Below are 23,646 nucleotides of genomic sequence, written 5' to 3' on the forward strand. Positions count from 1 at the left end.
GGCGGCTGACGTCACCAGGACAGCGCGCCCCGCCCCGCCCGGCCCGCCCGCCCCCTTGAAAAGGACGAGGGAGCGCCGTCCAGCGGTAGCGGCGGGATGGATGTCCCCGGCCGATGTCACCGGGTTGAGGCTCCCTGGAAGAAGCTGTCGAAGGAGGTAGGCGGGATGCAGGCGGCGGCTGGGGCTGAGCTGGGCAGCGTGGAGAGTGGATGCAGTTCCCGGAAGGGAGCTTAGGAGCCCGTAGACCTATCACCCCTGGGCGGCCGGTGAGCGCTCGCGAGCCTGCTCCCAGAGCTTGTGGTCTCGTTTGCTTCTGGCCGCAAGCAAGCTGTTAAGGGTAAAGTCCGAAGCTGTGTTGACATCCATAAAGGGAACCACCGATCCCGACCTCAAGCTCAAGGTCTCACAATGCAGGGGGAGGATGTGCCAGACGCTGTCGGATGCGGGGGGCAGGGGCAGGGGGGACCCGTGTTTACTGCAGGGTGGTTGTGAGAGCTGGAAACCACGCTGGCAAAACGCGTGTTGTGATCATCATTCAACTGTCGCTTCCTAACTAGTTTCCCCCGCATGCATGGTGCGCAGTAGTTTGTTTTGGGTGTTTGTTTCTTTTTTTCCTGGTCACTGATACATCTGAGAATCTGATAAGTTATGGATACTGACCCCCCCCCCAAGAAATCCCAATCTCTGTCTCCGTCTCTCTGTCACACACCCAGCACTTTGCCTACAATATCAGAGGACTCTCAGAAACCCACTGCATTATGATCATTGTACATAAATAAGAACAGTAAAAATGATGATAGCAGTCACAACGTGTGGCTGTAAATGTCCGACAGACACAGATTGTACAAATCTAAAGAACCCTGGCCAAGAACCTCAATCAACTCGAGGAGGTAGTCACTCACGTTTGAATGGTTAGTTTTACTTTAGTCACATGCATTATGTCCTTGAACCTTGTGAGGCTACTCTTGTGCCCATTATATCCATGTGGGAACCGAGACCCAGAGACTCTAAGTTGCCCAGGGTAAAACAGCCTATACGTGATGGAGCAGGTAAGGCACTCAACCTGACTCCAGAGCCCAAGACCCTTCCGTGAAGCCACCCGTCTTCCAATTTCCCATTCTGGGCTTCACTCGTTCTCCTTGCCTTTGGGCTTTTTCTCCAAAACCTGGTTCTTGTTACTTTCTGCATGAAGTCTGAACATCTTAGCCTGATAGGTGAGACCCTCCATCTTCCAGCCCCCAGCGCCCCAACCCCACCTCTGTGTTTCAGCAGTCTGGCTGCTCCGAACTGGCCTTTGATTCTCCCCCTCCTGAGCTCTGTACCTTTGCTCTGTGCTCTTCTGCAATCAGAACTGTGGCCTCTTTCTCTGCGGTGGCCTCCCCAGCTCCCTGGCCTCCTGCAGTAGGAGTGGTGCCCACGGTGGCATTAACCAGAACACCTTTTATAGGACCTTATCTCCCCTTTAAGGCTGTCCACTAGTTAAAAGCATGGCCATAGCTCTAGACCATAAATCTGAAAGCCCCTGCGATGTTGTGTCTGAAATACCTAATTAATTGGTGTAGGGGGAGAGTGGGAAGTGGGATGGGGGGGCTGGAAGGAAGCCGAGGGCATCTCTAGAGCCTGAGATATTGGGGAGGGGGCTTCTCAAGGCAGGCATTCGGAGGGGTGGGGGCACGTTGTGTGGAGAACAAAGGCCTTATGGAAACTTCTGTCTGTGTTCCATAGGAGCTGGAGAAGCAGTACAGCCCCAGCAGATGGGTTACCCGACGGGGAGCCGAGGAGGCCTTGAGGACCTACTCACAGATAGGGGATGAGGGTAATGGGGGCCTTCCCCTTGGATGCCGTGGGTGGACTTTGGCATGTGACAGTGGCTCAGAATGCTGGGGGCAGGAGGGAGCTCTTGGGACAGGTCCCAAAGTTCAGGTACCAAGCAAGCCTCTTTGGCTCAGGGCCAGGCATCCAGGAGCCCTCGCCACGGGACGGCCGGAGGCAGGGAAGGCCCAATAGGCCAGGTTCCACCTCCTCCCCTGCTCGGCTGACAGTGCCCAGGCCGGGAAGGCCACATGCCACAGTGGCACAGGGAAGAGGAGTGAACAAAAGGGATGCCTCCCAGCTGGCTGAACATGGGATGCTGTTGCTCTTTATGAAAAGTAGGAGGAGCGCCTCGTGGCTCAGTGGTTAAGCATCTGAACTCGGCTCAGGTTGTGATTCATGGTTCGTGAGTTCGAGCCCCACGTCGGGCTCTGTGCTGACTGCTTCAGATTCTGTCTCTCTCTCTCTCTCTGCCACTCCTCCCACTCATGCTCTGTCTCTCTCTTGACCCGCCCAGCAGGTCAGTCGAAGCAGGTCCTGAGGGAGGGGGCGAGAATGGGGTCGGGCAGGGAGCACAGAGAATGGAGGCAAGACAAGGTTTCTGATCAAGCCTCATTTATTGAGAAAACACATACATCTTATAAAGGGCAGAAAGTGTAGGTCAGTTGCTAAGAAACAGGGTCACGTGAAAAGGCTAGGGTAAAGGAGGAACCAAACTGAAGTTTTAGCACGGCGCCTGGGGAGCCAATAAGAAAGCCCCGCCCCCCCCAAAAAAATCTCATTTCATGAAATCAGGGGAAAAAAAAAAGAAAGGAAGAAAGCCCCGCCCGACTGTCCCCAGCCTTGAGCTGGGAGTGGGAACACTGTCCTGCCCTGCGGGCAGCTGACCTCAGGCCGAGGCACACCTCTGCTCTTCTGGCAGCTCCCCACAGGTCTCCCTTTTCTGTTTTTTTTTTTTTTTTAAAAAAGGCTTTTTAGGCAAGGAAAGGATTGTGCCTGTCTTAGGTTGGGGGCCTGCCAATCCTTCTTACCCGTCCTGGGCACACCCAGAAGCCTATGCCTGAGCAGCCTGGCTTAGGTTGACAGGATGGTAAGGCCCCTCTTACTCGTCATTGGCTACCCAGCCCGTGCCTCTTGCCATAATACAGCTCTTCATCGGCCTCCTGATCAGCCAGATGGAGCTTGTGATAATGGACCTGGATAGGCTGCATCTTGATAGCATCTATTTGCTGCCTCAGAAATGCCATGACCTTATGGAATAGAACAGGGCCCAGAGATACCAAGATCAGTAACCCCAGAATAGGTCCTAAGAGGGGCAGAAGATAAGGCAGAAGTCCGTGGAATCCAGTGAGAAAGGGGCTATCAGCAAGCTCCCTTCTTCTTTTCTCCAAGTCCTCCTGAAGGGTTTTGATCTTGTCTCTGACAACACCGGACTTATTCACATAGAAACAGCACCGCTCCTGTAAAGCCAAACAGATTCCTCCCTGCTCGGAGGTGAGTAAGTCAAGGCCTCGTCTGTTTTGTAGGGCAACTTCTGCCAAGGAGTCCACCTGACCTTGGATGTCTTGAATAGTATTGGAAAGAACTTGTACATCAGCAATTAGTTGCCTAGAGAGCTTATTGTACTGGGTCATGGATACACCCAGTCCTGCAGATCCTGCAGTAATTGCTGTAGCCAGCCCTAGGCCGACCAGTAAGGGGACAATTTGAACCGCCGTTTACGTCGGCCGGATATGTAATCAAAACTGGGCACGGGGACAGGCTCATCTCCAGGAATACCGATATCCGGGAGAAGGAAGGCCAGGGTGCATAGCCCCGTCCAGTCGGCAGGGAGGTAAGTATAAGCTCTATTATTGCTACACACAAAAACAGTGTTATTACTGGAGCAGGTAGGGGATGTGTAGTTGTGAGTGATATTGCAATTAGCGAAAGAGGAGGCAAATCCTAGGTCTATCCCAAAACTGTCGTTGCAGTGGGTCGAGTAGAGGCAAGTGGTGTTATGGAATAATACAGGTTGCACCAGCAGTGGTGGGATAATGACACAGGAGGCATTGCTGAATGTAAGGTCGTGTTGCTGAGGGAGGGCCACAGATACAGGCACCCCCATTTTTAGGCACAACCAATAATTTTGTGCCAGCGAAGGGTTAGAAGCGTTCTTAGAATTTTGTGGGCGCTTTCCCAGATGGAAAAGGCAGAAAAGTCTATAATAGAATCCTGAGGTCCAGGGAGTGCTATAAGGTGATAATTGAACTTAGGGTTTAATTCCTCTAATATTTTATGAATTCTATCCTGAGTTTTGGCCATCTTATATTGATCTTATGGTCCTCCTCCGTCGGAGATATGAACGGGAGGGGACATATTCCAACAAACAGGTTTTCCCACCACGCCCTGGCAGGAAGACCGCATCATTTTGTGGTTGTCAGTTACACGAGCATGGGCAATCCGACCAAGTGGGGCCATGAAGTATGTTTTGTTATCATTTTTGTTCATACATTGCTTAACTGAACCATAGCAACTACTATGCATGGACTCATAAAAGGTGGTACACGGACAGGACTCAAGATGGCCATCTACACTAGGGATGATCCGAGGTTTGGTTACACAGTAAAACAGCCATCGATTACCTCTGGTATTAGAGTCTCTGGCTACTTGGTACAATGTCTTAGAGCCACAGTCAATTGTTGAAAGGATGTTACTGCTTAAGGTTCCATATTTATTTTTGATCCAGTTGGGCAAAGTATCTCCAGTTCCCCCTGCACAATCACAGGGATTCCCATACTTTTGTTGCACAAGCTGCCTGGCAGCATTGGGGTCCCCAAATCCACCTTGAACAGGGCTTACCAGGCCTAGGATCCTGGACATCCAAAGGAGGCATTGCCATTTCCCGAACATGGTTCCTGCAAGAAGAGACAAAGATTTTTCTCAAGGAGATTTTTCCTCCCTGGAAAGCTGAGCATCATGATCAATTTGTTTTACTAGTCTCTCCGGCAACCATCGGGCCGCATCTGCTTCTCATGAGTAGATGCACACTGCTCCTCGTCCCCAGATCAAGACGGGGTCAGGACCATACCACTTATTATCCAAGGGGTCCTTCCAAAGGACAGTAGCAAAAGTTCTTTGCGTCTCATTGTGCCAGAGATGTTCAGCAGCTGAGCGTCCTTCTTTATCCAAAGTTAAAAAATTTTAAATGAAGAGTGAATGATGCAGAAGATTTCTGGGAGATCCCTTGGTGGGGTACCATTCCCCCTTTTTTATCTTTTCAAGGGTATCTTTTAAGGATAGATGTGCCCGTTCTACTATAGCTTGTCCTTGTGGGTTATAAGGGATCCCGGTAATGTGCTTAATGTGTAACTGTTGACAGAATTTAGAGAACACAGTCCCAGTATATCCTGGTCTATTGTCAGTTTTTATTTGTTTTGGAACCCCTAACACTGATATGGCAGAAAGCATGTGTGCTACGACGTGCTTTCCTGCTTCTCCAGTTTGTAAGGTAGCATATAGGAAGCCGCTGTAGGTATCAACATTCACGTGGACATACTTTAGATTTCCAAATTCTGAAATGTGTGTGACGTCCATTTGCCAGATGGCATTAGGCACTAGTCCTCGAGGATTTACTCCCAAATGAGGAACAGGTAAATGCACAACACAAGAAGGGCACTGTTTTACGATCTGTCGTGCCTGTTCATGGTAAATCTTGAACGTAATTTTTAAGGTGCGGGCACTGAGATGATGGGTAGCGTGAGCTCTTGAGGCTGCTTCTAGTCCTGTATCCTGGGGACGTGTGATATTATAGATTCCTCTCGTGGCTGAATCAGCCTTTTGATTGCCCAAAGACAGAGGACCCGGAAGGCCAGTGTGGGCCCTTAAATGACCAATGAAAAAGGGATTTTTTTCTTTCATGAATTAAAGACTGAAGTTGCATAAAGAGACGAGCGGCCCCGGAGCTTTGTTTAATCTGGGCTGCAGTCTCTAGCAAGGGTACAGAGTTAGCTATCTAAGCACTGTCTGTGTATAAATTAAAAGGTTTATCACGAAAAGCAGAGAAGACCGCAGTAACTGCATGTAGCTCCGCCAGTTGAGCAGCAGTGGACGGGGTGGAAAGCTTATGACTTGATCCTCAAAAGTGTAGGCCGCAGTGCCAGCAGAGGTGCCGTCAGTAAAGACCACTAAGGCCTGTGATAGTGGCTGTCGAGAGGTTTCTGTTGGGAATATGTATTCATGGGTATTAAAGAAATGTAGGAGTTTGTCAGGTAGGGAATGGTTGTCTAACTTTCCTGAACAGGAAGCACACGCAATAGGCCAGCAATCAGTAACCTGAAAAAGCCAGTCGAGCTGTCCTTTGAGTAGGGTTGTATGATGGAATCAGGCTTTTTGCCAAAGTACTTTACATTTGGTTCTCTCCCTAGAATGATAAGGTCTGCCACAGCCGAACAGTAAGGATAGATGACCTTGGCAGGCGAGGAGGGAAGATGCACCCACATAATGGGGTTATTCTGCCAGAAAACTGCTGTAGGAGTAAGAGAGGTTCTGCAAATAATAGCCACAGGCGAGGGAAGCCCCAGCTGGAGCGTTTCTATATGAACCATTGTTTTGTTTACTGCCTTAACGTCCTGCAATAATCTCCATTTATCTAATTTCTTTTTTATGACAAATATAGGCTATTCCAAGGAGAATTACTCTCTACTATGCGTCCAGCAGCCAACTGCTCCTGCACTAGCTGATGTGCTGCTTGCAGTTTTTTAACAGATAAAGGCCATTGATCAACCCACACAGGTTTATTAGATTTTTAAGTGATCTTATCTGCATGGGGTACAGGAATTTCAATGGCCCCTATGATAAATTTTTTAATCCCTTTTTTTGGTGATTTCCCTGTAATTCTGTAGGTTGGGCAGTGCCTTCCTTATACTTTCCTAGTCCCATTCCTGGCTTATATCCCTGGGCTAGCATCTGTGCTGTAATGATTTTATTTGGGCTACACCTGATAATACTCATCTGAGTTAGGAGGTCTTACCCCCATAGATTGACAGGAAGACCTTGAATCACAAAAGGTTGAATGTTTCTTTGATTTTTCTCTGCATCTTGCCGGCACAATAGCTTTGCACTTTTTTCTGGGTTTCGTTTTGACCTATGCCTTTAAGGTTGGTTAAGGGAGGCCACAGAGGCCACTGCGAAGGCCAGGCTTTTTTTTTAAATAATGGTAACGTCTGCTCCCGTGTCTATCAAGCCGTAGAATTTTTTGCCATCAAGCCAGAGTGTAAGCATGGGTTTTTGGGTGTTAACAGGTTGTACCCAATAAGCGTCGGAGGAGCCAAAACCTTGGGCTTCTCGGCTTGAGGTTTTAGTCGGGTTTTTAGTAGCAAGAAGGGGCAGTAAGAGTACCAAAACATTAAGCCTTTAGGAACTGCACACATATATGAGCAGTTGCAGCATTACCCATGCTATATGACCTAAGGTGTATTATTGTACTAGAGTGCTTTTTAAAGTAACTTGGCATCCTCAATGAAAGGGCCTAATTGGTTAAAGACTTTTTTACCATTTGAATACTGGGAAATTTGTTAAAACCTTAAGAGGTTATAAGGCATATCCTAAATAGAATTACAAATTGTTACTAATCTGAAAACTCTTATTTATTTAACCAAAGTGGCAATAAAAGATCTTATTTGTCTTTGGGATTTGTTAGCAAAACCTAACTCCTTTTTAACCCAAGCAATCAAAGACCTGATAAAGATAGCTTTTGTCTTTTTAACAAAAGAGAAACCCTTCATTTACATAGTCTTAACAAGAGCAGGCCATAGGTCCAGAAAAACTGTCTTTTGTGAGAGAGAAAAGCCGAATTTCAACCTTATACCAATATACCTTTAAATTCCATTTATCTAATATAAAATTCCTTTTCAATGATTTCCTTTTATGAACCTTCTATAACTTTTCTCTGCCTTTAAACTTTGTCCCAAAGCCATTTTTTTCCAAACAACCAATCTCATGGAGGACAAAATTACTTTCTTTTACTCTTAACAAAAATGCACTTTTATTTCTTATAGCTTTTTTACATATCCCCAATTTTCTGCATATAGGGTTGCTTTTTTCATTTTCTATCAGTGTGAACCTTAGTCTCCAAATGAGACCCTAGTAACCAACCAGAGCTTTTCTTAGCCGGTAAATTTATGAGCCAATTAAGTGCAGAGCAGATTTTTAACAGTTTTAAATATCCCCAGTTGTTTTGCCACAAATCAAAAACCCAAGCATCTACAGATCTCATCCTGTATCAATATATCAATCACTAGTTGTGGCTTGTGCTTTACTTTTTATCGTGTTAGACAGCCAATGAATTTAATCTCAATTTATTATCAAGTAAAACCTAAACGTTCTAAGTTACCAAGACCCTTTAAAACGATTTTAACAATTACTCATGAAAACTACAGAACAGACCAAATTCACCATCTTTTTAACATACACTTATTAAAAATTGGAGCAGACGTTTTAAGAACCTATTTGACTTTTGGCAGATTCAGATAGAACATAAGCTTTTGCTTTTATCTCAAACCAACAAACTTAAACACTGAATAAGTTTTGCTTGAGCCCAAGTAGGACATTTTGTTCCCTATAGTTGATTTTGACCTCGAAATTTGGTGCAAAAACCTGATTTTTGTGGTCTTTTGTTTCTTATCCCCTAAGGCAGAGGGAGAAGTTGGTGTTATGTAAATTGGCCTCCCCCCACCCAGCAGATGGCAACCTGATGGCCTTTTGGTTGCCCTGGGCAATGGGGCAGGGGAAGGGAGAGCAAGATGAGAGGCTCCTCCGGGGACAAAGAAGGAGAATTCCCAGTTTAAAATTTTGTCAGCTCAGACAGAGGAGCAGGCTTGAAGCTTTTTGTTTTGTTTTGTTTTGACCAGTAGAATTAGGCAATCCATGTCAGTCCAGAGAAGAGAAGAAATTCTCCCCAAAACAAAATGAGTTTTCAGCAGCTGCTGGGAAATATTCCTTCAGGTCTCTGTCCTGAGGTAGACCAACAATATTTGGCTCCAATTATAGCCATTAACCTGGGAAATGAATGAGGGAGAAGCCCTCACTTCCACAAGGCAGAGAAACACAGATTTACTAAAGGGCCGACCGACGTCTCGGTGCGATCCCGGGGTGGGAAGTAATGCTATGTCCAGCCTTCCACTTGATACCCCAGACAAGAAGCACATGTGCATTTAAAATTTAGATGATAAACTAGCTTACCTCCGGAGGTTCAGACAGGTGACTCTTACAGATTACTGGCGCCATTTTTAGGGTGGAGGAAAATCTATATAGAGTCCTCTTTCTTCAGACTCCATATGGCTCAAAACTTTTCAAGTTCTGACCTATCCATCACTCCAACTCTGCCCATCTCTACGGGGGGGGGGGGCGGGTTGTAGCAACCCAAAACAAGTAGAACAGACTCTGTATTGCCCATCCCTTATTTCTTATCCCTTATTTTTTATGATACAGTGACGCAAAGACAAACAAAGGGTAGGGTGCCCCCTCTAATAAGGAGACCAATCAGATGCCTGTCTGGCCGCATCCCGAAGGAGCTTAGGTGAAGCTTAGCTGTAGCGGACTCAGCGTTGTGACTTAGGATCGGAAACTATTCTGATGCCACCATAGACCATATGCTTTTCACCACGGTATCGCAGACCAAGCCCACTCAGACTCCGTAGGCTTTCTGGGGACCTTAAGGGTACCCACCCGTGGAGCCACAAACTCGAACTCGGCAGGCAAGCCAAACCGAGCCGCACATTCACTCACACTCACACACCAGAGGCTATTACATTCCCTCCCACAGAGATTTTACAAATAAGACCAACACATTAGAAAAACAGTCAACTGGGCAATCTCTTTACTCACTTTCCTTAATCTCTATCGATATTTAGAAAAACACTTAACTGGGCAATCTCTTTACTTTACTCACTTTCCTTATCTCTATTTACATTTAGAAAAACACTTAAGGACAGACTTCATGGAGGAACTGAAAAAATTCTAATAATTGCTTTTTTTTAACCTTTACTCCCTGTGCCCTGAGGGTCTCTGTTAGACCATTTGCTTAATTCCTGCCCTAGAATCATCGATCACTCACCTGAGCCGTGGGCTACGCAGCAGGTTCCCGTGCAGTCGACTCTTTATAATTTCTTTTAAACTTCAGTAGCTACCTTTTTCTCTTGTTTCTTCTCTTTTTTCCTCCATCGGTGTTCTTCACTGGGTCCCTCATACTCAGGTCCCTGCTCGGGCGCCACTTGACCCACCCAGCAGGTCAGTCAAAGCAGGTCCTGAGGGAGGGGGCAAGAATGGGGTAGGGCAGGGGGCACAGGGAATGGAGGCAAGACAAGGTTTCTGATCAAGCCTCATTTATTGAGAAAACACATACATCTTTTTTTTTTAATGTTTTTTTATTTATTTTTGAGAGACAGAGAGAGACAGTGTAAGCAGGGGAGGGTCAGAGAGAAAGGAAGACACAGAATCTGAAGCAGCTCCAGGCTCTGAGCTAGCTGTCAGCACAGAACCTGACGCGGGGCTCAAACCCACGAATAGTGAGATCATGACCTGAGCTGAAGCCAGAAGCCGGACGCTTAACCAACTGAGCCCCCCAGGCGCCCCCACATACATCTTATAAAGGGCAGAAAGTGTAGGTCAGTTGCTAAGAAACAGGGTCACGTGAAAAGGCTAGGGTAAAGGAGGAACAGAAACTGCAGTTTTAACACAGCGCCTGGGGAGCCGATAAGAAAGCCCTGCCTGACTGTCTCCAGCCTTGAGCTGGGAGTGAGAACACTGTCCTGCCTGCAGGCGGCTGATCTTAGGTCAAGGCACATCTCTTTTCTTCTGGCAGCTCTCCACACTCTCTCCCTCTCTTTCTCTCAAAAATAAACACACATTGGGATGCCGGGTGGCTCAGTCAGTTAAGCGTCCAACTTTGGCTCAGGTCGTGATCTCACAGTTTGTGAGTTCGAGTCCCAAATTCTACGGCATTTTGTCACGGCAGCCCAAGCTGACCAACACAAAGATAAATAATATTTAAATGCAATATATATATATATATATATATATATATATCTTAAATCAAAATTAATAATGAATGCTACCTGTCCATGGCCAACAAAATGTCAACGTTGTACATGGAGACCGGCTCCAAGCCTGGGCGTACATTCTTCTAGTTCACTTGCCTGCCCCTGAAGCCCCCGCCACCCCCCACTTCTGTTGAGCTCATGTTATGCATCCAAGAAGTGGGTCAGTGGTCCCTGCCTGGCTGCGGCATCGAACACAGGGAGACGGATGGCACCTTACAGCTGTCCACGGCGTGGAGAGAAATTGCTAAATCCCTCTAAAGGTCTCTGTAGGTCATGGGCGGCACACTCTTCGTAGCCCTTGCCCCTTATGACAAATAGGTTTTCCCCCAAGCTCATGTAGCTTTCCCTGCGCACTCAAATATTTATCGAATGCGTGGGGATGTCTTCGGCTCAGAGTTGGGCCCAGTGAAGGACTCTGGGGAGCCCAGGGCACAGCTCCACCCCCACATCTGTTGAAACAAGGAGGATGCTGGGATGTGCTAGAAGGAAACCCCTCGAGCCTGTTCCTCCAGCTGAGTTGTCTCCGATTAGAGAACTGCCATCTTGAGGGTTCTGTGCAGTCTGACGAAACAAAGCAGATTCGCCAACAGCCGATTTTCCCTGATGGGGGGAGACGCCAGCTGCTTCCTCTCACTTCCTCCGAGGAGTCTGTGTCCCCCGCTCCACGGCCCAGATGCTTCACCGAGTGTGACAGTCATGGTGTGCCACTCTGGAGACACAGGACAGAAATGGGAGCTAGCCTGAGACTTTAGTAGCTTACAGGTTCCCATGCCCTGATTTCTTGAAAGAAACACAAGTCTTTACTTTTTAAAAAAAATTTTTTAATGGTTATTTGTTTTTGAGAGAGAGAGATTGAGAGAGTGTGAGCACAAGTAGGGAGGGGCAGAGAGAGAGGGAGACACAGAATTCGAAGCAGGCTCCAGGCTCTGAGCTGTCAGCACAGAGCCCGACGCGGGGCTCCAACTCGTGAATCTCAAGATCATGACCTGAACCCCGAAGTCAGATGATTAACTAATGGGCCCCTCAGGCGCCCCTTGTGATTCTTAATGGGGCAGCGGAAGATGGCAATGAACGTAGGACAAAAGTAAATGCTGTAGTCTGTTCGAAGGGACCAGTGCTGTGGACCTAAGGAGCAGGGGAGGCGGGTGGGGGATGGTGGGTGTTAGGGTGGCCAGGGGCGGCCCCTAGAGGAAGGTGTGCCGGCAGGCAGAGTTGATTTTGTAGAGCCCCCGGACTTTGGGGGGTGGCGTGCCAGATGCCGGGGACTGAATCTTTGTGCCCTCCCCAAAAGCCTTAACCCTCCGTGTGGCTGCATCAGGAGTGACTCAGTGAAATGAGGTCGGAAGGACGGGGTCCCCGCCTGGCTGGGTTCTCAGAAGAGACACCCGGCCACTGGCCTCCCTGGAGAGGCCGGGAGCCCTGTGGTGTTTGGTCACAGCAGCGAGAGCCAGCTCAGAGGTCGCGGATGGACGTGAGCCTGGGAGGGAAAGGGCACGGCGCACCCGCCCCTGGCTCACACCTGTGGCCCGAGGGCATTTGGTGCAAGTGGGCGGGAAGTGAGGGGAAGGGGAGGGGGACCCAGGAAGGGCAGTCGCGGCGGAGGTGGGGAGGAGACCCACGGAGAGAATTTCCTGATGATAGGACGCGGTTTGTTTGGCCTGAGCAACTGGCATAACTCATTAGCATTCATCCGCGGGATGAAATGCTGACCACAGTCTATAAAGAAGGGGAGCTCAAAGGAAGCTTTGTGCGGATGGGGAGGGCTCTCCAAGAAACGTTTCGTGAAGTGGGCAGGGCAGAGGCGTGTCTAATATGCTGCCATTTGGCCTAAAGGTTGGGAGGGTCTACATCCGTGTTAGTCACGGTGGTCTCCTTGGCAGGGGGCCTGGAGAGCAGGTGGGTGAGAGGCTGGGAGAGAACGTTTCACTGGAAAGCCTTTTCCTTTATTTTTTTAATCTTTTCTTTATTTTTTTAATGCTTTTTTTAAAATTTATCTTTTGAGAGAGAGAAAGAGACAGTGTGAGCAGGGGAGGGGCAGAGAGAGAGGGAGACACAGAATCGGAAGCAGGCTCCAGGCTCTGAGCTGTCAGCACAGAGCCCGACGCGGGGCTCCAACCCACGAACAGTGAGATCATGACCTGAGCCAAAGTTGGATGCTCAACCGACTGAGCCACCCAGGGGCCCCGAGCCTTTTTTTTTTTTTAATGTGTGTTTATTTATTTGGAGAGGTTGGGGAGGGGCAGAGAGCAAGGGAGAGAAAGAGAATCCCAGTAGACTCTATACTGTCATTGTAGACACAGGGCTCAATCTCAAGACCGTGAGATCATGACCTGAGCCAAAATCAAGAGTTGGAGGCTTAACTGATTGAGCCGCCCAGGCGCCCCTGGGAAGTCTTGTGTGTGTGCGTGTGTGTGTGTGTTTAACCATACAAATATACTGCCCCCCATAAGAAAAATTAATGACATCCACATATTTTTTGAATTAATGCTCATAACCAAGTTAGCTCATAATTTTCAGAGATTAAATCCCTCTAAACATTTAAACACGATTTACATGATATGATTACATTCTTAATAAACTGTCAGATTATAATCACAGATGCAATATACTTGATTCACTTACAGTCTCACGGTTCTAATCAATTAAACCTTATCTAACTGGGGCCCCTGGGTGGCTCAGTCGGGCGAGCGTCCAACTTCAGCTCAGGGCATGATCTTATAGTTTGTGAGTTCGAGCCCCAAATCCAGCTCTGTGCTGACAGCTCAGAGCCTGGAGTCTGTTTCGGATTCTGTGTCTCCCTCTCTCTCTGTGCCCCTCCCTCACTCGCACTGCTCTGTCTCTCAAAAATAAATAAACATTAAAAAAAACTTATCTAATTAATAATAGATCCATTCTGTTAAGCACGTCCTTCAGAGTGAGCTTGCCCAGTGCAGCAGGCACAGGGACACGCGGGGAGCCTGTTTTGTTCCAATCATTAGACCCTTGTAGGAGTCACACATCAGGCTCTCTGAGCGGCTGGTCGCTTTAGGAGATGGGAAGTCTCCCCCCACCGTCGCCCAACACCAGAGAGGGAGCAGAGGCACACAGCACCCAGCGCACAGCGCTCTCCGAAGAAACCTTGTCTGGTCCATTCACTCTCAGGACGGGGGACTGGGGAGGGGGGTCCGTAGACATGATCTGATGGCAAAACTGGTTTTATAGCCACTTTGCCTATTCTGCACAGGCATCCTGGTCTCTTATGGGGGACACTTGGCATCTTCCATCATTATTATTTCTCTTGACCTTGAGCGGTCTCTGAAATGGAGACGGCCTATTTTAACAGTTAGTTTATGCTCACTTGCCTAAACCTACTTTGTTCAAACTATCTTTACCTACTGGGTTTGTCCCTTCTAGAGTCGTAGAATGATCCAGCCCAGAGGAGCACTGTTTTCCTTCTGGCCCCACCTCTGTGGCCCCCAGGGTTGGGGACTCGGACACCTCCAGGGATACGGATCCCAAGTTCATGTCTCTCTGCACCAATGTTCAGTACCACAAAGATCACACTGATCAGGCTATATAGTATTTCTGTACACTGTTTTCTTTAATCTTTTTTAACATTTGTTTATTTTTGAGAGACAGAGCATGAGCAGGGGAGGAGCAGAGAGAGAGGGAGACACAGAATCTGAAGCAGGCTCCAGGCTCTGAGCTGTCAGCACCTAGCCTGACGTGGGGCTTGAACCCACAATCTGTGAGATCATGACCTGAGCATCTGACTTCAACAGCTACGAAGAGGGCCCAGGCCACCAGGAGATGCCTGCTGGATGTCCCCTACGGGGACGGCGAGGGGGAGAAGCTGGACATCTACTTTCCTGAGCAAGCGTCTGAAGGTAGGCAAATGGGCGGGCCGTCTGCCGCAGAGCTCAGCCGGGCACCGGCCTCAGCCTCCACGCCCTTGGTCTGTCTTACAGCCTTGCCTTTCTGTGTGTTCATTCACGGCGGGTACTGGCAGAGTGGCAGGTGAGTGGGGAGGTTGGGTGACCAGGGAGGAAGGGAGAGCCTCCCTTCCCTGGAGTATGAGATCGTGCGGGCTGCGGCCCCAGACTCCATGGCTCACAACCGGAGTGCATTCTCTCATGGTTCTGGAAGCCGGAAGTCTGAGCTAACGGTGTGGGCGGGGCCCTGCTCCCTCCAGAGGCGCCAGGGGGGAACCCACCCCCGCATCTTCCAGCGGCTGGGGGCTCTGGGTTTTCATTCGCTGCGGCCGCGTCACCCCAGTCTCTGGGTCCGTGTCTCACATCATCCCCGCCTTTCCCTTATGATGTCACCAGTCATGGGGTTTAGGCTCATCCGGAGTCGTGGATGATCTCACCTCGGGATCCTTAATTACATTTTTGTCTCTTTCTGCAGTAAAGACACATCAGCGTTCATGGTCAACCCGCTGACAGCACAGGGAGTGGCCGTGGCGATCGTGGGTTATGACCTGGCCCCCAAAGGTAGTCAAGATGGTCTTGCAGGTTTGGAGGCTGGTGGGCTGTGGAGAGAGGGAGCCCCTGACGGATCCCGACCCAGCTCATGCTCTCTGCGCAGGCACCCTGGACCAGATGGTAGACCAAGTGACCCGGAGCGTCGTGTGTATCCAGAAGCAATATCCATGCAATGAGTGGGTATCACTGCTGATTTTCCTTTTGTCCCACAGTGTGGGAGGCCGGTGGACTCTGCCCCCTGGACACAGCCCAGCGGCTCCCTCTGGCCTGTGGAGCAGAAGGCAAACCGGGACTCCTCGATACTGACCTGATGCGTTTGGGAAACAGTGCAAATCCGGCTCTCTGCTCTGACCCAACCCAGGGGGATTTACCTGTGCGGACACTCAGCTGGGTCCCACCTAGCCGCCATGATGCTCCTGGCCAACTGGACCGAGCACCGAGTCACACCCAACATCAAAGGTTTCCATGGGACTGCAGGCTGGTCGGGCAGCCTGCTCCCTGCCCAGATGGGCCCCAGGGTCACGCCGGCCGCACAAAATCCCAACAGCCATGAACTGCTTGGCCTGGGGCTTGGTAGCCCTGTTAATTGGGCTTGTCTTTGCTCCTTCTCTGCCCCTATCCTGGTCTTGCCCCTTTGGCCCTGGAGGCTGGGCTGGCCCCATATTGGCCCACCTGGTGCCTGCATGAAGCCTGGTATGGGTGGAGCGTTGGCCCCGCCTGCAGCCGGGCCCTCTGACTTCTTCAACCCCATAGGCTTCTTCCTGGTAAGCGGGATCTATGACCTGGAGCCCATCGTGTTCACCTCTCAGAACATCCCTCTCCGCATGACCCTGTGAGCCACGTGCCCCCTCCTTCCCCAGGGGAGCTTGAGCCTACCAGGCGGGGGGGGGGGGGATGCACAGGCTTCTCTCCGTCCTGACCCACGCCTGCCCCCCACCCCCTGCATCAGGGAGGATGCCCAGAGGAACAGTCCGCAGCGGCTCCTGGAGGCGGCCTTGACGCGGCCCGTGGACCCCGCCTGCCGCGTGCTGGTGGTTGTGGGCCAGCACGACTCCCCCGAGTTCTCCCAACAGTCCAGGGAATTTCATCAGGTACCCCCAGCACCCCGCTTCTGGCCAGAGGCCGGGGGTCATGCGCTCTCATTACCTTCCTCTCTATTTCACCCAAAGGGACCCCAAGACTGTCAGCCATCTACTCCGGCTAGCGGAGCAGGCACCCGCAGCCCATGGGCGCGCCCCCACCCTGCGGCCTCAGGCCTCTGCTTTGCCCTGTTCCCAACCCAGACCCTGTGCAGAGGAGGGTGGGACGCCTCGTTTGAGGAACTCCACGATGTGGATCACTTTGAAATCATCTGGAAGCTAACCCAGAAGGACTACGTGCTCACGAAGGTGCGGCACCTCCCTTCGCGGGGGAGAGCGCGGGTCCGGCCTGCGCACCCCCAAACACACAGGCAGGAGGGAGGGTGGGGGACCCGGAGGGGCCACTTCGCTGGGTCTTTGGCCTCCCGGAGGCTGGGGACCCAAAGGTAGGACTTGAGTCCCCTGCTGGCTTCCTCTACTTCACCTCGCTTTGAAAGAGCCCCTGGGGGGGGGGGCGCCTGGGGGGCTCAGTCGGTTAAGCAGCTGACTTCAGCTCAGGTCAAGATCTCCCGGTTCGTGGGGTTCGTGGGTTTAAGCCCCGTGTCGGGCTCTGTGCTGACAGCCTGGAGCCTGCTTTGGAGTCTGTGTGTCCTTCTCTCTCTGCCCTTTCCCTGCTCCCTCTCTGTCTCTCAAAAAAAAATAAACATTAAAAGAAAAAATTTTTTGAAAGAGCCCCAGGTGATGGGCAGAGCCTGGGCCTGGGCCCCCAGGTGGAGCTGCACGGCACTCAGTGTAGACAGGGAGATGCGCTGATCGGGTCAAAGGAAAGCGTTAGTCTGTGTGGAAGCATAAGGCCAAGCCAACCCCAAATCCGACAAGATGGGTGGATTTGGTTCATCAATGTTTGTTACAACTTAAACATGGAGAATCCTTTTAAAAATCAAGCATTACAATTTCAACATGGAGAATTCTCTTAGAAGTCCAGGAGTAGGGGCGCCTGGTTGGCTCAGTCGGTTAAGCCTCCGGCTTCAGCTCAGGTCAGATCTCACAGTCGTGGGTTCGAGCCCCACGTCGGGCTCTGTGCTGACAGCTCAGAGCCTGGAGCCTGCTTCAGATTCTGTGTCTCCTTCTCTCTCTGCCCCTCCCCCTCTCATGCTCTGTCTCTCTCTGTATCAAAAATAAATTAAAAAAAAAAAAGTCCAGGAGTAAACTGGGGAGACTGTTTGCCACAGACCTGGCAGCTGCAGAGCACCCGTTTCTCTCTTCTTTGCTTCCCGCACCCCCCGCCCCCAGGAAAGTGATTTCTTGATTGGCTTCCGTTTTAATCAGCTGCTGCCTCAGTAAGGCTGTGATAGCATTCAGGGTCTTTTTTTTTAACTTTTTAAAAATATTTAGTTTTGAAAGAGAAAGAGACTTATAGAGCACGAGCAGGGGAGGGGCAGAGACAGAGGGAGACACAGAATCGGAAGCAGCTCCAGGCTCCGAGCTGTCAGCACAGAGCCCGGCACAGGGCTCGAACCCATGAACCGTGAGATCACGACCTGAGCCCAAGTCAGACTCTTCAGCCCCATGGCATTCAGTTTTAATTCACATAGTTAATATTCTTTCTGTATAAAGAGCACTTTCAAATCAGTAAGAACTGTTTTTATTTCTATTTAGAAATAGATATAGATAGAAAAAAATGGATAAAGAGTAAGGGAGAGTTTAAGAAAAAAATATAAATGGCCAGTAAACATGGGGGAAGATTATACCAGTGACATCAGAAATGTGACATAAAATGTCAGTCCTTTCCCACCTGTCGTTGAAAATATTCTTTTTTTTTTTTTTTAGTTTATTTATGTATTGGTGGGGGAAGGGCAGAGACAGAAAGAGAGAGAGAGAGGGAGAGAGAGAGGGGGAAAGAGAGGGAATCCCAAGCAGGCTCCAGGCGGTCAGCACAGAGCCCTCTTCGAGCTCTATCTCATGAGCCCTGAGCTGACATCGAGTCAGAGGCTTAATCAACTAAAGCCACTTAGGTGGCCCCTGTCATTGAACATGTTCTAATGAGGGGCGCCTGGGTGGCTCAGTCGGTTAAGGTCTGACTCTTGATTTCTGCTCAGGTCGTGATCTCACGGTTTCGTGTTTGAGCCTCGTGTCGGACTTGGTACTGGCAGCACAGAGCCTGCTTGGGATTCTCTCTCTCTCTCTCTCTCTCTCTCTCTGCCTCCCTAACACAGTCTCTGTCTCTCTCAAAATGCATAAATAAACGTCTAAAATAATTCGAAAAAAAAAAACGAAGAGAAAATGTTCTAACGATAATTATGCCCCAGCACTGCAGGAGAGATGGTGAAGGGGGTCCCTTCTAGTTCTGCCGGTGGGGGCACAGCCTGGCAACCTGGACCCAAACCCACTCGCCCAGTCGTTCTGCTTGGAATTTCTCTTCCGGATAATCAAAGAAATACACAAAGATAGCCTTTGCAACTTTATTAATATTCAAAACTTGGAATCAACCTAAATGTCCCAGTGAGGTTGAATTATGACATATCAGGTAATAGAATACAGTTTGTGAAAATTAGTTAGGATACATCGAGTTGATTCAGATGTGAGAGCAAAAACATAAGGAACAACTGATCCAGTATGTTCTCAGGTCGATAACGCATACGCAGCTAGACCCCTGGAGGCATATGGACGCATATGAAAAACCCAGTTATCAGGGGTATCACAAATGCGTTTAAAAAATTTACACATTTGCTAACATGAGCATGTATTACTTAAAAACATTTTTTAAAACATTTACTTATTTTTGAGCCAGCACCAGCAGGGGAGGGGCAGAGAGAGAGGGAGACAGAGAATCCCAAGCAGGCACCACGCTGTCAGCACAGAGCCTGACGCGGGGCTCGGACCCATGAGTCGTGAGATCATGACCTGAGCCTAAATCAAGAGTCAGACACTTAACTGACAGCCACGCAGGCGCCCCTGTATTACTTTTTTTTTCTAACTGTGGGAAAACAAGTGCTCATAAGTGACATGTCTTGAAAAATCTGAGAAATAAATATTTTAGGTTTGGGCGGCCATGTAGTCTCTGACACAACTTCTCAACACTGCCGCAAACAATTCCTAAATGAGGAAGGTGGCTGTGTGCCAATAAAACTTTATTTATGAATGCTGACACTTGATCTTATGTAATTTGTACCCATGTTGTGAAAAGATTGTTTCCATCTTTTTTCATCCATTGAAAAGAAGCCGTTCTTAGCTCATGGGTCATACAAAACCACATGTTGCGCTGGAGGTAAATCTACGTGTGGTTGAGAGCTTATTCGGGACCCTTCAAAGGAGAGATGGGACAGAGCTGTCTTTGTAAGTGACATTTCTATGATCAGAATGCAGCTCGTTTCTTTCATCAGATTCCTCCTGAGCCGGTCTTGCAAGAGCCTCTCCAATCCTGAGGCTTCTGTGTTTTTTCTTTTTGCTGCAGATGATTTTGAGAACAGTCCTCCGGGAACCCGACAGTGCTGGACCCCCACCAGCGTGCACCTGATGGGGAAGCTCCTCCGCGCAGCACACGGGCATCCCCTTCCCGCCAGCCTTGGCTCTCTCCACGCCCAGCACCGCCTCCACGTGCTCTGAACGCCACTAAAAATCTCCAAGGCCTTTTGCTCATCCGGATACCTCCAATTGATTCAGGCGTGAGAGCAAAACCACAAGAAACAACTGATCCAGTATATTTCCAGTTCAATAATACAAAGACCGCTTAGACGCGCGGAGGCATCTGTATGCACACGAAGAAATCAATTTCCAGTGGCGTCAGGGCTGTCAGCACAGAGCCCGACGCAGGGCTCAGACCCACAAACCTTGAGATCATGACGTGAGCGGAGACCAAGAGTCAGACGCTTAACAACCGAGCCACCCAGGCGCCCCTCCAAATCATAACCTAAAAAAAAGTCATAAGTATTTAAATGTAGTATGTCATTGGAAACGCTAAAATATTCAGAAAGCTTTCAGGATGTAGGCATATGAGAATGACATTATAGAAGTACCTTGAATTTATTCCAGATCTTTAAAAGAAATGACTCACAAACTGTGGAACTTTGTTTAACATTTGCAACCAATTCCTCATGAGACACCCCGTGGCTGCTGGCACAAAAACCTGCTGTCTCCACACCTCGGCAGAGAATCGGTCCCTAGGTTACGCCCTGTTAGAGCAAAATGCCTTACAGTAAGCAAAAGATGGAACAAAACTGGTCACCACCTCTTAATGCTATTTTCACTTTAAAAAGGAGGCATACTGGGGCGCCTGGGTGGCCCAGTCAGTTAAGCGTCTGACTTCGGCTCAGGTCATGATCTCACAGTGTGTGGGTTCGAGCCCCGCGTCGGGCTCTGTGCTGACAGCTCAAAGCCTGGAGCCTGCTTGGAATTCTGTGTCTCCCTCTCTCTCTGCCTCTCTCTCTCTCTCTCTCTCTCTCTCTCTCTCTCTCTCTCTCTCAAAATAAAATAAAGACATAAAAAAACAGTTTAATGATGCATAGACCTATGTATGGGCATGTGACCTACTATACACATGTTTATAGATGTAGAAAAAAACACGATGTAGAAAAAAACACGAGGGATATACACAGGCTAACAGCAGTTAACAAAGCAAAACTGGGGGAAATTTTAACGTCTTTCATCTAATACAATAATTGTATTACTATAAGTAATTTAATATAAGAGATATTAAATAGACTGTGGACTGGATAACTATTTTTATGGCTTTTTATTTAATTTTTAAAGTTTTCTTTTACATTTATTTATTTTTGAGAGATAGAGAGAGATAGAGCATTAACAGGGGAGGGGCAGAGAGAGAGGGAGACACAGAATCTGAAGCAGCTCCAGGCTCTGAGCTATGAGCACAGAGCCCAATGCAGGGCTCGAACCCACGAACTGTGAGATCATGACCTGACTGAAGTTGGAGGCTTACCCAACTGAGCCACCCAGGCGCCCCTTTTATGGCTTTTTAAAAACAGCAGCGTAGGGGCGCCTGGGTGGTTCAGTCGGTTAAGTGCTGGACCTCAGCTCAGGTCATGATCTCACGGTTTGTGGGTTCGAGCTCCATGTTGGGCTCTGAGCTGACTGCTCAGAGCCTGGAGCCTGCTTTGGCTTGTGTGTCTCCCTCTCTCCATCTCTTCCCCCCAAATAAACAAACAGAAAAAAAAATTTTTTTAATGGCAAGGCACTTGGATTTCTCAGTTGGTTGAGCATCTGACTTGATTTCAGCCTAGGTCATGACCTCATGGTTTATGATTTCGAGCCCCAAGATGGGCTCTGCATGACAAAGGGAGCCTGCATGGGATTCTCTCTCTCTCTCTCTCTCTGTCTGTCTGTCATTCCCCTGTTCTCTCTCTCTCTCTCTCTCAAAATAAATGAATAAATATTTTTAGAAATAAATCAAATCATACAATAAAAAGTTTCCCGGGGTACCCGCCTGGCTCAGTAGGTGAAGCATGGTAGAATATACGACTCTTGATCTCAGGATCATGAGTTCAAGCCCCATGTTGGGCGTGGAGCCTACCTAATTTTTTTAAAAAAAGAAAAAGTTTCCAAGAAGAACAGAAGCCAGCAGCCCGCAGAGAGCTGGAGCACTGGGGAGGCCTCTTGTTTCTGGCCTGCGGATGTGAGAGGCGCCACCTCACCACCCCGGTGCTCGGGAAGTGACCTCGGAACACCGTGTCCCTGACGCAGAGGACACGCAGATTTTCCCGGAGGCTGCAGGATTTGCCGTTGCTGGGACACTGCTTGGAGGGGGGACAGCCCCACCCACTCCCCCTTGTCTTTCCTTGTTCTCTCCCACGTCTGTCGCCGCCCCGGGCCTCCTGGACGTCCACCCAGGTCTGGGCGGTCAGTGACGCTTTCAGGGACCCCCAGTTCTTTCTCTGTCCCTTTGTCCTTCAAGCTCACTTGAAGCTTTTGGGGGGCAGTGAAGTCCTCTAGAATTCTCCTTTCTGACTTGGTGGAGCAGGTGAGGGGCCTGTCTTGGCCCTCTTTGGTTGCCTAGCAGCCAGGAGCTTCTCAGAACTCTGTTCCCTGGCCTCTCCAGACTTGCACCTGTGACTCTGGGTCTCCGTTTATTCACCTGTAAAAGAATCAGCCGGAGCAGGATCAGGCAAACAGACGATGGGCAGAAAGGCGGCTGCAGAGAGGGTCCAGCACAGAGTGGCCTGGAGTATGTGACAAGGGCGGTGTTTCAAACCTGCCTTTGTTCAAAGCCGCTGACTGAACAAACAGTGGGGGCAACTGGCCAGATCTTGGAAACAAATCTGAACCCTTTTCATGCACCTTCCATTGATATACTTCTGAAAGGCTCAAGACTTTTTTTTTTTTTTTAAAGATCAAGATTTTAACAAGAAACAGGAAAACCAAAAGAACTCTTCAATGAATATCTTTTATAAATCATCTCAGAGCAGAACAAGCCTTTCTAAGCATGGCAAAAACTAAACAAAAGAAGCCAGCCAGAAATAGAAAACAAAAGTCGGGAGCATCTGACTGGCTTAGTCAGAAGAGCGTGTAGTTCTTGATGGGGGGGTGGGGGTGGGTGCTGAGTTCAGGCCCGTGGTGGGTGTTGAGATTACAGAATAAATAAATAAACCTGGGGGGAAAAACACAAAAGTTTGAAAGAAAAGAAGTGATAAATATGATTGCATAAAAATTTTAAAACTTCTGCAAGAAAAGATTATATGACAAAGTGAAAAGACAACATAGTGGGTCCAGGCACGGAGGGCATGACAAATGAGGCCAAGAGCCTTCGGATAAAAACTCACCAGGCAGTAGGGAAAAATGTCACGAACCCAACAGCAAAGTGGACACGAAGGGGTAATTCACAGGAGAGATGAAAGCGACAGGTTTGAGATGATCAGCCTCCCTTGCAATCCCAGCAAGCAGTTTAAAACATGCAGGTGCTGTTCTGCATCTCAGGGGGTCAAAGACCACATGGGCTGTTCCCCAGTATTGTCCCAGGAGAACTCCTGGGACAGTCACTTTTCCTGTGAGCCACAGAGACCTTTGACTCCGAGAAGTTAGCAACCAATAGACCCAAAGGAGATTCACCTCCCTCCCACTTCTGGGCGAGTCTGTCTCTGTTAATCTGTTTTCCTCCCTCTTATTTTCTCTCCTCACTCTGGGTCACAAAATTGCTTGCAATTTTCTTGTGAATTAGGCTGGGAATTAAATGCAAGCTATCAAGTTATTTTTTTTCTTTTT

At 49.0% G+C, this 23,646-nt stretch overlaps 1 protein-coding gene across 1 annotated transcript; it reads left to right on the forward strand.

Moving 5' to 3' along the window:
- The first annotated feature begins 51 nt into the window (after nt 1–51).
- AFMID (arylformamidase) lies at nt 52–20,747 on the forward strand. The gene is made up of 11 exons (XM_029927743.1): nt 52–156; nt 1,726–1,816; nt 14,654–14,758; nt 14,840–14,888; nt 15,279–15,364; nt 15,459–15,531; nt 15,717–15,814; nt 16,109–16,187; nt 16,305–16,446; nt 16,639–16,743; nt 19,889–20,747. The coding sequence occupies exons 1-11, from the start codon at nt 97–99 to the stop codon at nt 19,949–19,951; spliced, it is 951 nt and encodes a 316-aa protein (XP_029783603.1). The 5' UTR covers nt 52–96; the 3' UTR covers nt 19,952–20,747.
- Nucleotides 20,748–23,646: the final 2,899 nt, after the last annotated feature.

This window comes from Suricata suricatta, chromosome 17, assembly GCF_006229205.1.
Source record: "Suricata suricatta isolate VVHF042 chromosome 17, meerkat_22Aug2017_6uvM2_HiC, whole genome shotgun sequence".
NCBI classification, from domain to species: Eukaryota; Metazoa; Chordata; class Mammalia; order Carnivora; family Herpestidae; genus Suricata; species Suricata suricatta.

Excerpts from the sequence above, each read along its gene's own strand:
- AFMID (XM_029927743.1), top strand. The coding sequence starts at position 97 with ATGGATGTCCCCGGCCGATGTCACCGGGTTGAGGCTCCCTGGAAGAAG. Across the intron at positions 15,815-16,108 it reads AGTCACACCCAACATCAAAG|GCTTCTTCCTGGTAAGCGGG; the intron begins GTTTCCATGGGA and ends TCAACCCCATAG. Across the intron at positions 16,188-16,304 it reads ATCCCTCTCCGCATGACCCT|GGAGGATGCCCAGAGGAACA; the intron begins GTGAGCCACGTG and ends CCCCTGCATCAG.